This window comes from Plectropomus leopardus, chromosome 18, assembly GCF_026936395.1.
Source record: "Plectropomus leopardus strain MGB_pleo_1.0 chromosome 18, ASM2693639v1, whole genome shotgun sequence".
In the NCBI taxonomy this organism is placed as follows: Eukaryota; Metazoa; Chordata; class Actinopteri; order Perciformes; family Serranidae; genus Plectropomus; species Plectropomus leopardus.
This window is the reverse complement of record NC_142193.1, coordinates 29,021,155-29,039,394: the sequence shown is the minus strand read 5'-3', so window position 1 is coordinate 29,039,394 and position 18,240 is coordinate 29,021,155. Positions and strand designations below refer to the sequence as shown.

The 18,240-nt window shown below is 39.4% G+C and overlaps 1 protein-coding gene across 2 annotated transcripts in view; it reads right to left on the bottom strand.

The window, feature by feature from the left end:
- LOC121956482 (serine/threonine-protein kinase N1) overlaps positions 1 to 18,240 on the bottom strand; it is a 45,224-nt gene that overhangs the window by 23,285 nt on the left and 3,699 nt on the right. The window contains exon 1 of one of the 2 annotated variants that reach the window (XM_088069495.1): positions 1,190 to 1,398. The exons of the other annotated variant lie outside the window; for it this stretch is intronic. Within the exon in view, the coding sequence (XP_087925621.1) occupies positions 1,190 to 1,258 (69 nt within the window). The 5' untranslated portion in view covers positions 1,259 to 1,398. Of the gene's footprint in view, positions 1 to 1,189; positions 1,399 to 18,240 lie in introns of those variants that run through there. 2 annotated transcript variants of the gene reach the window in all.

Here is an 18,240-nt window from a genome sequence, read left to right as displayed (position 1 = left end):
AAATATGCAGCACAAGTAAACATTATTGGGAATTTGATTATTCGAAATTACACCTGGCATGTTTTCTGCATTCTGTTCTGTTAAAAATAAACTTTTTACATCGTGCATATCACAGAACGTATAAGCCTACATCGATATATCTGTGATGGGCCAGTATAGGCCGATAAAATCAGCTGACCAATATATTGGTCGGGCTCTACTATAAATTATTTAATAAAAATAAAAATTAGCAAGAAATTTGTAAAAAGTACAAGAAAATGACATAAAAATAGTATCATAATAAAGGAATAGAATAAAAGAAGAAAGTAAAAAATTAATCAAAGAAATGATCTTGAAATAGTGTGTAAAAATATAAGAATTTTGTCACATAATTTTAAATATTCAATTATGCTAATTATTAATATAGTTTTTCCCTAGCTTTTTTCTTTTTTTCTTTGATATTGCTATAACAGCGCACCATATAGCGACAATCTGCGCACATTCGCAGAAGACACAGACTTTTGCCTGCTGTGTGTGTTTGTGTGTCTCAAATGGACACTGACTTTTTTTGGAAGCTCGCACAAACTCTAAATTCACAGGAAAAGCGGGACGGCGAGCTGAGTCGTCACCTCGGAGACGTGAGCGAGCAGAGATCGCACACCAGAAGCACTGAGCGATCACAGACCCCCGGCCTGTTTCTGACGGCCCCATCGCTGTCTGACTTCTGTCCTCTTCCTGTCAGTGAGAGACGCACACGGTCATGGGTTTATCTGACTCAGACACTCTGCAGTGCGAGGTCACTGACCCTCTGAGCTCTCACTGTGTGGCAGATGGCTCTTGTTGGTGCACCATCTCTATTTGTTGTACCACACACACTTACACAAGAGGGTGACACGCTCATAGACAGGGAAAGGACAAAAACACACACACACACACACACACACACACACACACACACACACACACACACACACACACACACACACACACTCATACACACACACTCACACACACACCATATCTAGTTCTTCTTATTTTCCAACACTGCTGTAGGGGAATAGGAAGTGAAATAACATGAAGTTGAGCCAATATGTGCAAAACACAGGCAGCTGCTGTTGCTTAGCACCATTTTGATACAAGAAATAAACGTCCAATATTTACATTCATATATATACATATATAACTATTTATTTTCTATTTATTTTCTTACCGGGCTGCTGTGACTCTCAGAGCTTCCTCTGCGATGTGGACTGGTGGCTGCAGAGATAGCAGCCCCCATGCATCCATACTGTCTCTCACCTTTACAAATATGTCTGAGCTGTCAGTATGAACTCCTCTCTAAACGAAACTGAAAACTTCAAACTTCAAACTTAAGACCTAAAGCTGAGCTGCTGAGATGCCAGTGGGACCACACTGTCTCGCTCATGATCTCTGCGAAATAGATGCAGTTACTAAAACTGAGCAGACCACAGTATCAGGAACTAAGATCTCATCTGTTTAAACATACAGCTCTTAAAGTTACAGTCTCACCCTGTTCACCTGGTTAGGATCCACCTGGAACCAGTGATGGCACAATCCTGGAAACTCTAACTTCAATATAATACCTTGAAAATATCCATATTGGATACAATTTTCGATACCACTGGAGATAAAATGAAATTGAGGGCATAAAAGATCAATTTTTTTATAAAACATTAACTTAGATAAGAACAAGGCTATAACATGACAACAATGACTTTCCCTTTTTTGGGTTAGAAGCAGAAATACTGCAGTAAACATGCAACCCTCTGAAACCTGTGCGCATTCGCTTATTTTTTTCAAAAACATGAGGAAGAAAGGCAATGACCAACTTGTCTGAATTATTAAGAAATTATCAAAACCTAAATTATACGTATAATCATAGAATTATATATCTAAAGTTGTGTTAAAGGAAAAAAAATAAACATATATTTTTAATTTTTTTTTGCATATTTCTTTGGGTAATTTGCTTTTAATTTTCATTTATTTTTATGCTTATTTTTAGGTAATTTTCTTGTAACTTTTTACAAATTTCTTGCTATGTTTTGGGTAATGTGCTGCTAAGTTGCACACTGCATTCTCCCCATGTTTCTGGAAGAAAGTTTCAAACGGTTAACAATAAGAAAGAGAAGGAAAAGACAGCCAGTGTATCGATACTGCAAGAAAATGAGTGTTGAAACTGTTTAAAATGTTAAGATTCAATATGTATTGATATGAAGATATTTTTGATAACATTACCTGGAACACATACTGTTCTGTGGTTTTGTTTGGCCGCACAGCTTCAGCTTGTAATGCTTGGCTTCCTGTCAGTTACACAATAAGAATTTTTTTTTCAGGCTTGAAACTATTTTAGAAAGTGTCAACTCAGGGGTTTTTATCAGCGGCTTCAGTAGAGTTTTAAACCCGATAACTCCTCATAGGGTGTTCTATTATTGAGCAGAAAGTTGAGAGGAATTGCAGACTCAGGTGATAAAAAGTTGATTATAGTCACTTTAATATAAAAATGTATTTAATTTTTTAATGTGGTGAACCATATTAAAATGTAAAATCAGGGCTGCATCTGTAGCTCACTGGGTAGAGTGTATACAACTAATGCAGCAGCCCGGGTTTTGAGCCTTTGCTGCATATCATCCTCTCTCTGTTACTATCAATAAAAGTAGAAATGCATAAATAAATAAATTATTTTATGGTACATGAATGTATTATTTACCTTAACGGTAAAGTTGGTCATGCTGAAACAGTGTTTTTCTGAAAATTGTTGCACAGGAGAAAAGAAACAGGTGAAGTGAATGTAACTCGAGTTGAAGACAAATTGTTGCATTTTTTGCAATAAAAACAAGTTCCCCAAAACCATAAAAGAGCAGACATCTACTGCCCCAAACATTTGACAGTCAAGCTAAAATATCTGTATTTTGTTAGCGCACTGCCTGACCAGGTCTGGTGACAGTTGCGATGGTGCCAGCAGCTCTGCTGCTGATGCGAGGGAGGCGAGTCCTGACCAGAGCACGAGCAGCTCTTCTGCTGATGCATCTGTAGCCCCCATGCACCCCCATATTCATCAAAGTATGTTTGGTGTGAATCTGTAAACAGAAAACTACAATCCTGCATGAAAGACAAATCGTTTTTTCGCAGGACTGCAGTCTGCTGTTTCAGACCTAATTAAAGCAGAGCAATTTTCTGTCTGCATATTCTTACATCTCTTTTTCTCTAAAACAGCGCCCATCTCCTGCCTGTATTTTCTTCTTTTTACACCTTTTCCTGTTGCTCTCTCTGTCCTATTTTTCTTCATCTTACTGCCAACTCGTTATGCATTGTCCTCTCTCACACATCTTGGTTAGAGGACTTCTGCCCGCTGCTGCCAGTGGGTGACAGAAAGCCATCCCTTTGATTAAGTTTTAATGGCCCGTCAGCTCAACTTGGCTCGTCTGTGCCTATAAATAGAGATTAAGTCCATTTTGTTGGGGGTAGAGGCAGTGCAGGAATTCTCCGGTTGACAGCCTTTACTCACTTTATCACACATTCATTCACTCACACACCAACACCTGCATTTCACACGCAGCAGTGGCTTAGGACCGGACTTTCAGCCTAATTGTTATAGTGTAGTGTTGCCAAAAATAATAGTAATTTAATAAATGTATCCTAAGCTAGATATTGCATGGAGAGATGTTTGTGTAAGGGCAAAGGGGGGGGTTGGGGCTTATCAGGAAGTTACTGTTGATGAAAATATTGTTTTTATGATTAGTAAGATGTGGATTAAAACAGTGTAACATAAGGTCACAAACCAAGCTTTAATGTGGGTTTGGGCTGATTTAGTAGAAATGTGTGGCCTTGAAGATGCTGCAAGTATCAGATGTTGGAATCTTTACGCTGTAAAATCTGACAAGTTGATCTTAATCGTGGAAACTGACTGCTTTGAAAAAGGAGAGTAAATATAACTATAAATCATAATTTATGTTTACTTTATGTCTAAGTGTTATTTGAAATGTAGCTGTCTTGACTTTATTTGTGAAGTTGTTGCAACTTAAAAATGACAAGTGAAATTATCTTGTTTTTTTCACATGCAACTCAACTGAACCAAGTTAACCTGACTTCTGGACGTTCTGTTTTCTTAACATGTTTAAAAAAATACAAATATGGGGCGCCCAGGAGACTTGGTTGGTAGAGTAGGCGCCCTGTGTATAGAGGCTGCTTCTTGGCTGCAGCGGTCGCAGGTTCATTCCTGGCCTCGGCCCCTTTGCTGCATGTCATCCCCTCTCTCTCTCTCCCCATTTCATGCTTTAGCTGTCCTATCAAATAAAGGCCAAAAAGCCCAAAAAATAATCACAACAAAAAAATAATTAAACTGGTCATTTTTAAGTTGCAACAACTTCACAAAATTAGCTACAAAAAACTAAAACAGTTAAATATAAGGTAAAATAAATTAATAGTTATATTTCCTTGCATTTTTCAAGGCAATCGGTTTCCCTGATTATTTTAAGTACGATCACCTGGTCAGATTTTACAGTGTAGGCACAAAAAGGCAGAGGGAAAGAAAACATGGTCAAAACTGAACTCCTGTTGTTATGTCAAAAGCTGAGTTAAGAGAGAGGGAGAAACAAAAAGAGAAAGAGTACAGTTAAGCTGTCAGATTTATCTTAATGGTGCCATTCATCACTTTAATGTCGGGTGTGTGTGTGTGTGTGTGTGTGTTAAGTCGTACACTAAAACGCTGCATGTGAAAGAAAGAGAGAGAGACGGACAGAATTTGGGCGAAACTTTAAATTCTCCTCACATCCTGATGTCTGCACACAGCCTCATTCAGCAGACAGTGGATGGGATTTGGGTTAAGAGGGGGTGGGGGATTGTTTGGAGGCTGGGGTGAAGCTGGGGTTGGAGGGGGGTGAACAGTGAATTCCAATTAATCTCTCTAAAGACACACAAACACAATCGCGTCCTCAAACCACTGCACAGCAGATAAAACAAAGCGATGGATACCAAATGAGTATCATAAATAATACACTGATAGAAGAAAAGCTTGAGCACAAAGACACGTAACACTCATATCTCTCTCTCTCACACACACACACACACACACACAGACACACACACACAGGACTAATGTACTGTAACTGTTTGGTAATGAATAAAACAGCGTACTAAGGCAATGTCAGCTGGATGCTGAGAGTACTATCAGGAGGAAAATGTTGCTCCTCATACTGTCAACACAGCAGATCAGAGGAAAGTGTGTGTGCGACGGGCTGCAGAGTACACTTCAGGACACTGTTACACTCAGTAAGCGGGCCCAGCTCATTCTTATGTGGGTAAGTGGGCCAATTTGACTGTAGAGCAGCAGAGTTAAGTATGGTGTTGGTCGCCAAGCAATAATGATTTGGTGTATTTTGTGTGGTTTGTATTTTGGGTTGATCGAGGGGTCGGGAGAGTTCAAGTCAGGATATCTCGTCCCACGCTGCATCAATTTTGAATATTCTTATTTTAGTCTGTCTCTTGCAAGTCAACCAACTTCATCAAAGTGAAACACTAAAATCACTGCAGTTCCAATTTAAAAGATTACTTCATCCATCCAAATCACCATTTGTAAAATAATTACGGTTCCTCCAGGATTTTGTGATGTTGCGATAACATCAATTGATGCGAATTCAGCCATTCCTCGTGCATTTTGTGCAATTTTGTCGAATTTTGTCCAATCACAAAAGCGTTCCTGCAAATTTGACGATTTAAAACCACTGACTCGACATGTGGACGACGCACTGCTTAAGTGAAGCCAAAATATCCTGAGTCGGCCGCTGCCATCTTGCGCTGAAGCATTATCTGCGGTGAGGGAGTTCCCACCAAAACACCCGCCCGACCAATCATTAGCAGCCCAACTGAACATGAGCTCATGGATTGGCAGTCACAGCTGTGGCTTGGGGAAAAACAAATCACCTTTTTGGTAAAAAAATAAATAAATAAAATAAAATCAAACTGAGAGCTAGACCAGCAGCTCCTGCGTCCATTGAAACTGGCTCTGAAGAGAGCATAAATAAAGTTAACTTTCAGTTCAGCTCCCTGTTGGAAAGAGGTTTGGGATGTCCTGAGCATTTGACATATGATAAATGAGACTTGGATTATACAGCACGAGTTGTGTGGGAGTTTGCAAAAGGATGATTTGATATAGTTTTTCTGTTTTAATGCACAGGTGACTTAAATTAATCAAGAATTTATCCACTTGTGAATTCTTCATTAACTGTGGAAGCATACAAGAAAAACAAATTCAAAGTAACGCATGGTGATTATTTATATGCAAATGGTCATTTTGTGGGAGAAGTATGTCTTCTAATACATATTAAACAGAATAACAAAATTACCATAGCCCGGCTGATATCTAATCTCATATTACAATCTTAACCCTGGCCCTCTATGAATGAGTTAACAGTTTACAGAATGTACCTTGGACTGTGTGTGTAGCCTGTTAATCCCTAAAATCCCTCATATTCCAGGAGAAATTCTGTTGCCAAATCTCCTTTTGCCGTTTTGCAGTGCAGCACTGCTGTATGTATATCTGCTGCACAGCTGATGAAGACATCACGTGCATGAGGGGAGAGGATTCTCCCAGTCTGGGTAAACCGGAGAAAGACTTTGCTGTAGGTTAGGTGAGAAAGTGTGTCTTGTTTGTGTTTTAGTGCACATCTGTCTGTGTGTGTGTGTGTGTGTGTGTGTGTGTGTGTGTGTGTGTGTGTGTGTGTGTGTGTGTGTGTGTGTTTGTGTGTGTGAGTGTGAGTGTGTGTTGCGGGCAGCAGTGTCCGCTCCACAGCTGGGGAGGAGCTGATCGGCATGAATGGCATCTTTGTGAAGAGGTCGATCTTCCCAAGAGACTTCAGTAAATGCTTATGTGTTTGTGTTCCCGGCTTTGTCCATTGTGAACTCCACAGAAACAAACAGTAGCTCTGTTCAGGCTCCAGAGGAATAAGGCGGCATAAACCCCCCCATAAGAAAAGCTCTATAGTCCTCATACTTAATCTGCTTCTGTCATGCATGTAACAGCAGCTTGTGAGAAATGAGACAGGTGAAGGACACTGAACAATTCAAAAACACAATTTTGCAAACTGAGCAAAGACAAAGTGTTTCTGAATAGAATACTAAACCAACGAAGCTGGCATGTTACGGTATTACGGCATACCAGGGTATTTAGAAATCCCAACTGTGTGATTTTAAATACCGCCAAAAATACGGACCCTCATCTTTCTGTTAACTTCATGCTGGAGAGGCTGTATTGAGGATGTAGTAGTGTAGAGTGTGTTCACATTAGTAACATTTGTTGTTCAGGCGCTGCTGCAGAGCTGCGGACTTTTAATAATAAAAACTAATATATTTCTACAATGTCAACTGTCAACTAGGAGTGTAACGATCCATCAATCTGGATCAATACATTGATTCAATGAGCAACGATCACGTCATTGATGCAAGGCGTAAACATCGAGCCATATCATCCTCTTTCGGATACATTTTTATTTCAAAATTCTGCGTCACCGTCACACAGTGTCGGGCAGATGATGGCAAACAGCCAAGAGGAACTCGACAGTTATTACTGAGCCTAGGTTTATACTTTTGTTAGGTGATCTTGTTGTTAATCTACGTCTGACGGCTGCTGGGAGAAGTTTGCCGTCAGGGCTTTGAGTCAAATAGTCATGAGCCAATTTTAATTATTTACAATTATTTAGATGATGTTTTTATCTTTTTGGGCCAAAACCAAAAGAAAGAGGTGACAGCTTCCTCTGAAACCGACTGTTAAATGAGCATGTAAAATCAGCTCATATCGATCATCAACCTCTGAACTGAATCGAAATCATATCACTGCAGACTTTGTGATATCGATGATTTGTTGGCATCTTGTGAGTATATTATGCACTGAGTACTGAGTGAGACTTATAAGAGCAGGACAGCCTGCAGAAATGGTATGAAGGTATGAAAAAATAGATACCTCCTAAGCTGAGAAGCTGGGAAACTCTTCATACATCTGTCTCTAAAAGAACCAGCAGTTAAGAGCAGGCGCTGACCAGCTCAAAGGTAAAAAGGTCCCTGGACTTAAATCCAACAGACAGCCCACTTTTCTCTGGATGCTCCAGTGAGCACCACCTGCATGTAAAAAAGGCAGAAAACAAAGTTGTTGACCTACAACAGTCAACCTGGATAAGGGTGTTACTCAGAGGAGAACTAATGAGGCACTTCATTGCTTTACAGCCATAACCACGGACACGCTCTTCCCGGACTGGGGAGGTGGTTACAAAAAACAGAAAAAAAATCTGTATGTGGGAGAGCAAGGACCATACAATAAAGAGGAGATAATAATCTAAAGTGAAACATAAAGGTGTGAGATGAACCCTGAAAATAAGAGAGCAACAAGAGATAAAAGGCACTAAGAGTGTACCGACTGTCATTTTTTTTAAAATTCAAAGCTTCTATTGAGGTTTTCAAATGAAGCTTCAAGTGTCTGTCGTCATATTTTCTGTTGCCATCACCCAAACAAAAGAATTAATATCCTTGAACAAACTCCTCAATTTGAATAAAGTGATTCAGCAGATTAAATGAAATGCTCTTTTTTTTAAACCATCTTTCTTTACTGAATTTATATATTTTATGGTGCTGGAAGATTGCTGCAAGACCGCCCCATCGATCAGTTACAAGTGGATCTGTTGTTAACATAACTTGTTTGTTATTAGCATGGGAGCTAATTCATGAATGTATTAAGAGACCTGGTTAGAACATTTAATGAAAGGCCCCATACATTTCTATGAAAGTTGCTCAGTGGTGCATTAAGCCAAAATGGTTCACCTGCCACGTTAAAAATTCTTGGATGATCCGAAAATGATCGTCACTACTTCTGCACTGTGTGGCTCATAGAGCGTGTGCACAAGACACTTTTGGCAGCAAAGTTGTTCCCAGGAGAACCTCCTGCTTGTTACACCAAAAAAGTACTTTCAACTTTGGGCTCCACAGTCCATCCCGTCTGCAACTGTGCAGAAAAAATGGAATTAATAAAATAAATGGATATGCTATAAAAAAAAAATTGCAATTGAAAAGAGTCGCGATTTGAGTGGGATTGATCATTTTTGCATTTCCTTTTTCACGGGGTAAAAAAATATATATACTAAAGTGATTTCTGCTGGGGTCTGTACCAGAAAAGCATGTCCCCTTATACCTCAGGTCTGGAATATAATTTTTAAGCTGGGGCATATTTATAATGGTATGTTGTGGCCCAAAAATGCTGCATGATCGGCCAAAAAAAACCCCAAAAAACATCATACTGTGATTATTTTTTGACAGATATTGCAATGGCGATGTAAGTCACAATTTGAGTGTTTATGATCATTTTTGCGTTTAATTTTTACAGAAAAAAATACTAAAAATGTTCCCTCATGCCTTACGCCTGGATTATGATTTTTAGGCCGGGGCATATTTATAATGGCGTGTTGTGACACATTATACATTTATCAAAAAATTGTAGCTTTTGCAATTTGAATAAAGCACTTGACTATATTGCTATTTCAAAGATATTTTGATTAATTGCTAAGCCCTCATTCAAATTTTTGCCTGAACATTATGAATAAGGCATCAAAGCTGCAAACTATTTGGGCACAGCCCTGAAAGATGCATGCTATCTTGTAGTAAAGCCATCTGAGTATTTGTGACTGGAAACAGAACTTATCAGAACACAACTAAAGCCATCTGAGCTGCATGAAGACAGAAACCTAAATGGAGAGGACTGTAATCTGCAAAAGTCCTTAAATGTTTGATGTTGAGTGTTCTCATTCTCGTTTGCAACCAGCTTAAGCTTGAGGCTCGCGCAGTGCTGTGTGACGGAGCTATGGACTCTGATGAACGCTGCAGAGACTGACATTGATGAGGGGATTTTCTGCAGCCATCTCAGGGTCAATATTAACAGAATATCCTACACTTCCTCCTTCTGGTGACATGAGCCCACAGGGATAAAGTGAGAGTTAGAGATGGCTTCTGGATGAGAGCCATGCTGCTGCTTGACTTTCTTACTTGCACTCTCCGTAGGTAAACATAAACATGTACATGGTACAAGGACAGCACCAGGTAATTTTTTGAATAAAGACAAAAAGCGAACACCACGGTGCACTAAAGATAGATTCCCCAGTGTTGTGTTCGCTCATGGATGCTACATAATTCAGCATCTTACAGCCCCGAAATTTCACAGTCCGACAGCCCGAAACATGAATGAGATAAAGCTGCCACCGGATTTGATCCGTTAGCATATCCCCCGCTCCCTGGGACAGATCCAAACTCAGATGTTGCATAAAACATGCACGGATGTCCATGGGAGACTTTAACCAGATAATCAAACACATTCGTTTAAATCCGTGGTTACTATCTGTCTCCTGGATCTTACAGATAACAGGTCGACTGACACGCTTTATGGCAGATGCTCTATGTTACATGAAATATGCTTGCAAGTCAGCTACGGCGGTCAGGAGGGGACACCGGGAGCGGAAGGAGCCCCGCTGTGTAATGGCATGGTTGAGCGGGCATGATGGTAATGGACATGTAAAGCAGATTAAAAATGATTATGGCAGAAGGGCTGAGGAGGATAAGAGGTCCATTCTATAATGCAGATGATTATCCCTCTTCACTGATGCCGTTGATTACGATAGCGTGGCGCTCATAAACACAGGAAGGGAAAAACACACATCCAGCAAAGATGTTTACAGATTTGTGTTATTTTAATACAAATATAATGGCTAATGAAAACAAGACTCCATTAGTGAAAGCAATGTGCTTTCAGGTCACTGTACTCCACAGACAGTGGTGCCTGATTTACACACACAACCAAAGGTTTTAAGGTTTTTAATTTATTCAGCTTCTCGTTTAGGTTTGTGCAGCTGTAGTACAGTATTAGGTGCACTGCAGATTTTAAAGGACAAAGCTGGAGTTATTGTATATATTTTTTGTATATGTATTTTTCTTAGTGATTAAGAGTGGTTTATAATCATCATTTGCATTGTATATTATTCACTTAATGAACTGCATTTATTTTGTTTTATTCTATTTTATGGTATCATTTTGTATTATTATAATCATCTCTTTTTTTAATCATCTTTTATATTATTTTCTAATCGTTAAAAATCAATTATTCTTTTGTTGTGTTAATCTAGTTTATCTAAATTCTAGTCTAGCTTTTTTGTGTTTTTACTCTTATTGTTACCATTGTGTTTTGTAATTTTTTCTTCTTTTTTTACATCTGGATCAACATAAGTTTTCTTGTGGTGCCATTAGATGCCTTTCATATGCTTTTTAACCCTTTCAAACCTGAGCTTTGTTTTTTTTTTATTTAAAACATGGGGAAGAAAGGCAACTTGACAAGAAATGTCCCACACATTTTGAGAAATTAGTAGAATGTGACAAAAAATGACCTGGAAATTACCATTTTCAAAAAAGCAGGAGGATCATTTGAAAATTATCCCAAAAAATCAGCATATTTTTTGGTCTTTTCGTCTTCTTTTTTTAAAAAAAACTTTTTTTAGTTTGTTAGGTAATTTAACTTTAACCTCTCACTAATTTTTGGGTCATGTTTTGTGAAGTTGCTCATTGCCTTCTTCCTATATTTTTGAATTAAATCAAACAAATTTGCTAAGATTTGATGAGTTAAGTATACTTTAAAGTATTAAGAGTTAATCTACTGTTCACATTCAAATTAATGCTGTTCTTTTTTCCCCTTTTTTAGACGTATCAATTCAGGCATCATTTAGGCACTGGTACAATTTTTTAAGTACTGCTTCCGCACCAGTATTGAAAAAATCAAAACGATATCCAGCCTTAGTAACAACCCTACCTACATTTGAGAGTACTGTCTACAGTGGAAACGCAAGACATATTTAGGGTTTAAGTACATATTTGTACATGTTCGATGGGTACAATAGCAAAAGTGTTTGGTGGAAATGCAGCTTTAGTCTTATAGGAAAACAGCTGAGGAGAATGACACAGAGAAGCTACATCAGACTCTGGCTACACTCACATGCACGTTTTATAAAGTGCTACACAAATAAAGCTTTACTTACTCACTTACGTACTTACAATACTTGTTGAGCTCACGAGAGGCTTGGGTCTTTTCATGGGATTCAAATCATTAAGAAAAATATAGATGCCATATCCAATAAGCAAAAATTACAGTCTACATTTTGTACTGAGCCAAAAATGAGTCACACAGAAGATCAAGACAGTGTTCATAAAGCTGCTACACTACCCATGATGACTCACAACTGCAAACATCTAACGGTCATTTGGTCGAGTACCAAAACTACCAGCCACATATCTCTTTAAAACTTTCTCTTCTCTAAACTTCCCTCTGTAGACGCTGGATCCTATTCATAAAAGACTATTTACACTCCTCCAGTTACAGCTCTCATAATGTCCCACGCATTGTTGACAGTGAATAAAAAGCCAAACTCACAATGGCACCTGGCTGCTGTTTGTGCCTCAGTATCCCTCTGTTCCAGCAGTTCGGCCTCAGAGACTTTAACAGCAACAATGGCTGCAGTTTGGGTTACATTTTGAAGGGTAGGCCTGTTGTTGGGCTCCCCTCTGTCTCTGCCTCTCAAACAGGTAATAATGGCTGTTTTTCTTCCCTGTCTGTCTGACTTTTTTTGGCCTGTGGGCTGACAGAACAGGCAGTCCACTGTTGAAGGAAGCATCGCTGCCGAGCGCGCCCCTGCTCCCGTGAAGCCTCAGGTCTGTGCTCCCCCTTAAACCCAACACCACTCCTGCAGCGCAACATGCAGGCTATCACATGACCCCCGCACGCTGGCGGGATAACTCATCTCATGTGCCTCAGGTGTAACCACAATCAGGTCACACAGTCCAGGTTCCTCTCTTTCTGTCTACTTCAGTTTCTACTCAAACAGTATGTGTGTCAACCTCTTCGGTTTTACCTTGTTAATCTTCTTGCTACGTACATTTGAAAAGTTTGGCATCCAGCTGCTAAGTGCTACCAACTCTGTGAAGCTGTCTTCTGGAGTTACGACCTGGTCACACCAAAAGAGGTCACAGCAAATATAATCGGTGTCTTTTGCCAGCTTTAAACCAATAAACGTTTAAAGAGATTTTACTGTCGCAAACAAATTTTACACATCGGAATAAAATCACAAGAGTTTTTCTAGAGTTGCGGCGTGCTCCTGTGATCTCGTTCAGTGTCAGGTGGCTATAAAACTCTGACTTGATGTTCCAATAAAATCAAACATGATTAATATTAAGTTTTTTCCTCTTGGCTCAACACTGTCAGCAACAAAAAGGTGTGATCTCTCCAGCACCAAACAGAAAGGAAGAAGTCAATAAACATGGCGGGGAGGTGCAAGAACATGGAAAAGACTCTGTTCTCTTGGACTGTTTATTTATTTATTCATTTATTTTTGTGAAATCGGATCTTCGTTAGTTGTTGCATGCACTAAAGTCTGTGTTTAATTCAGCATTTATCTGATCCACAAACCAGCACTCACTTTAGTGAGAAATTTTAATTTTTGAAACATTTCACCTCTCATTCCCACATTTCCTCCCACTAAAATTGCACTGCTAACAAACGGAGGCTGGTAGCAAGTTGAGGCGACAAAATCCAAAATGTAAAGTTTGTATGCAAAAACATTTTATATCTATGGATTATATTACTGCTAAATTAATGAGAACACTGTGGACTTGTGACTCCTTTTATCGTGTGTTTCTGAAGTTGTGTTTTTTGCAGATATGTAAGGAATTGTTGATATATTATAGTTCCTAAAGGCAGTTTGATGTAATATTTTCTGCAAGGAGCAGAGTGGGAAATAATCTCAAAGGAAATCTAGTTGTAGTCTTTCACATAGTGACCCTGCAAGATCCCCAGTCTTTGCAAAATCTTACAGTATGTAAATAGAAACTCACATTGTCTTCAGATGTGAGAGAGCGACGGTCTTTAGTCTCATCAAAGTCTCATAGTGTACGAGAGGCATGAGCAAAACATTTGTTTTTGGCAAACTGGTATATAGTAACTACTCACAGCCCTTGGTGGTTAACTACATTTAAATAAAAAAATGAAAGTGGCTTGCTGAATGCTTCCACCTATTTGTCAATCATGACAACATATCCGTTTTGTAACATCTGAGGTTCCAGTTTAATTCTTAACTTTGGAAACACTGTCACCGAACTCCATCTGCTGAGGAAGATATCATCATAGGCTACCTGGTGTACCTTGAGGTGACATTGTTTTCTTGATTGTTTTTATAGTAGTTAATTACCTTCCTAAATAGTAATCCTTTGAAATCTGAGCAATTGTAGAAACAAGAAAATGACTTGAAAAAATACTTGAAAAATAATGATTTGGTAACATACTTTTAAATATATAATTATGATATTATAAATACAGTCATAGTCATAGTAAACTTTACTATTCCACAAGGGGAAACTGTGTTATACAGGTTCCGTTTTAATTTAGTTTTCTGGATATTTTTCCCTAGCTTTTTCAAAAATAATTTCCCAAATCTACTAAATCTTGAAATTTGCAGGACATGCCTTGCAAAGTTGCTCATCACCTTTTGTTAATAAAATGTGAATATCTGCAATCAATATGAGTTCAGTTTTTTCCCCATGTCTGTGAATGAAATACAACCAACTTGCTCAGGGTTCAAAGGTTAAGACACTTGTTAAAAGTGTCTGAACGCAGCACAAGCAAAGTGATGTCAATCCAGATTCAAAAGGTTAAATTAAATGTTTTAAAGCATCAATATCCAACAAAATATCATCACATTTTTAGCTTAAGGCACTAATTTAATATGTCATGTTTGACAGATCAGTATTAATCAGCTGTACTTTTTTACTGTCCTGTTGATTCGGTGTACAACCTCGTCTTATTTGTCCCTTTTACCTACAAGCATTCTTTCAATGACAAACCCAGGCCAAAAACACCACAAGCTATTTCAAAACCACCGCTGAGCCTCAGTGGCCACCGACATTGTGAAACTACTTCAACAACCAACCGATGCTTAGTTCTCAGCTGAACACATGGCTCCTAAATGGCTCCCATCCTTTGTGACTTTCATATCCCCGAGTAATACTGAGAAAAACATCATTACTAGATTGAATTCACAATATGTTGCTCCCACAACGTAACACCGTTTCTCCAACTTGTCCTTCTCAGCAACACATTCTTCAATCCTGTAATACCACAATCCCTTAAAGCCCTAAATCACTCACACAACCAGCTTAGAAACAGCCAAATTGTAGCTGAACACAAGTATAACTAGCAGTAAGTCTGTCCTTCACCAGTTTCCCCGTAGTATTTCTTTTTTTTTATTTTCTTCCTCCTCTTGGCTTGGTTTCAAAGATAACTAATCCTCTGAAAGCCTGGTGGATGACATAAAGCAACAACAGCTGGTGCGCAGACTGGTCAGCTGAATTGAAAAAGGCCTGGTGAAGGGTCGGCAGGAGCAGCCATTAAAGGGACAGTTCACCCCAAAACAAAAATACAGATTTTTCTTCTTCATGTACTATTTATAAATCAAGATTGTTTTGGTGTGAGTTGCTGAGTGTTGGAGAAATCGACCATGTCCATCTTGTTTCCAGTATAGTCGAAATAAATGGAACTCGGCTTGTGGAGCTCAAAGCACCAAAAAATACATTTTAAACCTCAACAGCAATGTCTTTTTCCAGAAATCATGAGCCGGTTTCTCAACACGATCCACAGACCTCGTTGTGAGCTGTTTCAAGTAGAGAGAAAAAGAGAGAGAAAGCAGACATCTCTTTGGACAATATCTCCAACACTCGACAACTCACACCGAAACAATCTAAACTGATCAATAGCACTTGCAGGTAGGAGGAAGTATACGTATTTTATTTGGTGGAGACTTGTCCCTTTAAATTGGGAACACAGGGAGTCATGGATGCTATCCTGAAGGGATACTTTGAATTTTTTGTATTAGTTTTCAGCGTTGGCATTTAAGACATTCCTCTCAGGCACTAATTGCGACTGCTCCACTGCACCTTAATGAGCGAGCTCTGGGCCCATCAAGTTTATTGATGAATGCCATTAAGATGTCCCATCAATGCATCGACGCTGCTCTGCTGCAGTTAGTCTACTGGTGCGTCTGGGGAGAGACAGATTTCTGCAGACACTGTGTAATCCTGGATTCAGGCGGGAGGGACTGGATGTTGGGGGGTCGTATGTGCGTGCGTGAGTCTGTGTGGGCACTAATGCTACCCTACTAGGAGGTCAGACACACAGTGAAGCCCACTCTCCAAATCCTATTATCCATAGCAGTGGCAGCTGGAGACACACTTTATGGTGAGCGTGATGCAAGATATCACTGTGTATTATAACACATGCCAGACCATCATCTGACCTCAGCCAGTCTTTGCGCAAGCGTGCTCAAAAGTCTTCAGATGCCATTACAGAAATGGACCGAGTTGCCTCCACTCTCTTGGATGATCAATAAAAAAGTAATTTGGTCGGGGATTGAAGGAGTTGCCTCTGCCCCTCACCCCTGAGTGAAGAAGCAGCAGCTGACTCTTATAGATAATAACTACAGGAAACCAGCTAAAATAAAGAATTCATGAGAGGGCGGCCGCAGAGTGTATAGCTACCTCAAGTGTATGTTGCGTTATCAGCTCAGCGCAGAGCTCACATCCTCAGCAGAAGATTTCATTTATTTTCCTTAAAGCCGTCTTAAAATTGGAAGGTAGGCCAACATCTACGCAGGAGTGCAGGGCTCCAAGGTGCAAGCAATTCACTCACAGTTACACCAAAAAATTTATATGAGTGAACCGGAAAAATAACTTAGAAAAGCCTTTTTTTAAACTGGAGGGCTTTTAATTTGAAAGCTCGTGTGTTGTCTGTCGCACACTCACGCTGCTCTCATGTGACGTCGGGAGGTCGCAGTTTGAGTTGGGAAGTTGTTCGTCCGACTTTGTTGTGTTCATGTGCTTCGAGGTCGTAAAGTGGGAACAACATGGAAGCTACAAAGACAACGGGCTGCATGTTAAACCAGAAGCTGATGGCTGTTACCAGTTTATTTACTCGGCGACTCGAGTATCATTGAAATTTCCTAGGATATGTCATTGATCGGCAGCAACTTAGATTTTTTTTGTGCACTCATACAGTTCTGCACACAAAATGCACTTTTCAAAATCAGGCGATAAAAATATATTACATTAATATGATTTTAATATTTTAATACTTGAATAATCATATTTTTTCATTTTCACTATAATATGTGAGTAATAATAATAATATATTTCAATAATTTTGCTTTGCTCTGGCCTCTTGTTTAAGATTACTTTCAACATAATATGCTATTATCTTACATAAATGCACTAAAACAAATGTATATGTGAAACAAAAAAGTGGGTGGGTTTTTTTCATTTACAAGCCACCTCATTCATAGAGTTAGAAAAAACTGCCTTTACAATGCACATGGAGAAGGGACGCACATGCATAGCGTAAATACGTATGTAATTAATGGTTATATATACTCTGCACTGAAACATTTTGAATGATGGTCGAATGTTTTTTCATGGAGGAGCTCATGTACTCCTTGTGAAAAAAGTAAGCGTTGAACCATGGAGGGCAGAAAAGCACTAATAGTGAAGCTACACTTGATGCTGATGGCCTCCTCCGTGCATATAAAGATAATGTGTTTTCAACAGAGGGCGAGGGGAGGGAGGAGGCGAGTAAAGACAGGGCCATTTCAGTTGTTTTCCTCTGTGCACCCAGCAGCCGTGACCTCCAATAAGGAGTGTCTGCAACAGTGCAGCCCTGATGAGGTTTTCAGGAGAAATAAAAAGAGAAGCGAGCCTCGGTCCACTCTTAGAGACGCAGCCCATCATCATTACCAACGCGGCCCCTTGATCTCAATCAGCCTGTCTGCCGGACTCGAGTAATGATGACTGAACTCTTGTCACAGAGAGGGAGGCTGAATTCATCAGAAACTGCTCAGATGCAGCTCAGGCAATCATCGACGTGTCATAAATTCAGTCATGAGGCCATAAAGACGTTCAGATGTGTCATCGACACAGCAGGGCAGGAGGAGGCTACACTTAATTGTGGTGTGCATGACTCATCCACTATAATCCAACAGTGATACCACTAGTAATGTTATTTAATGGTGAGCTTACAGATAGAAGTTCGGTAGAGGTCGACAGATTATCGGCCTGGCCGATTATCGAGGCTGACAAGAGCAAACTCAAGACCTACCTTTTTAGTTTGGCTTTTAATTAAACTTTACCTAT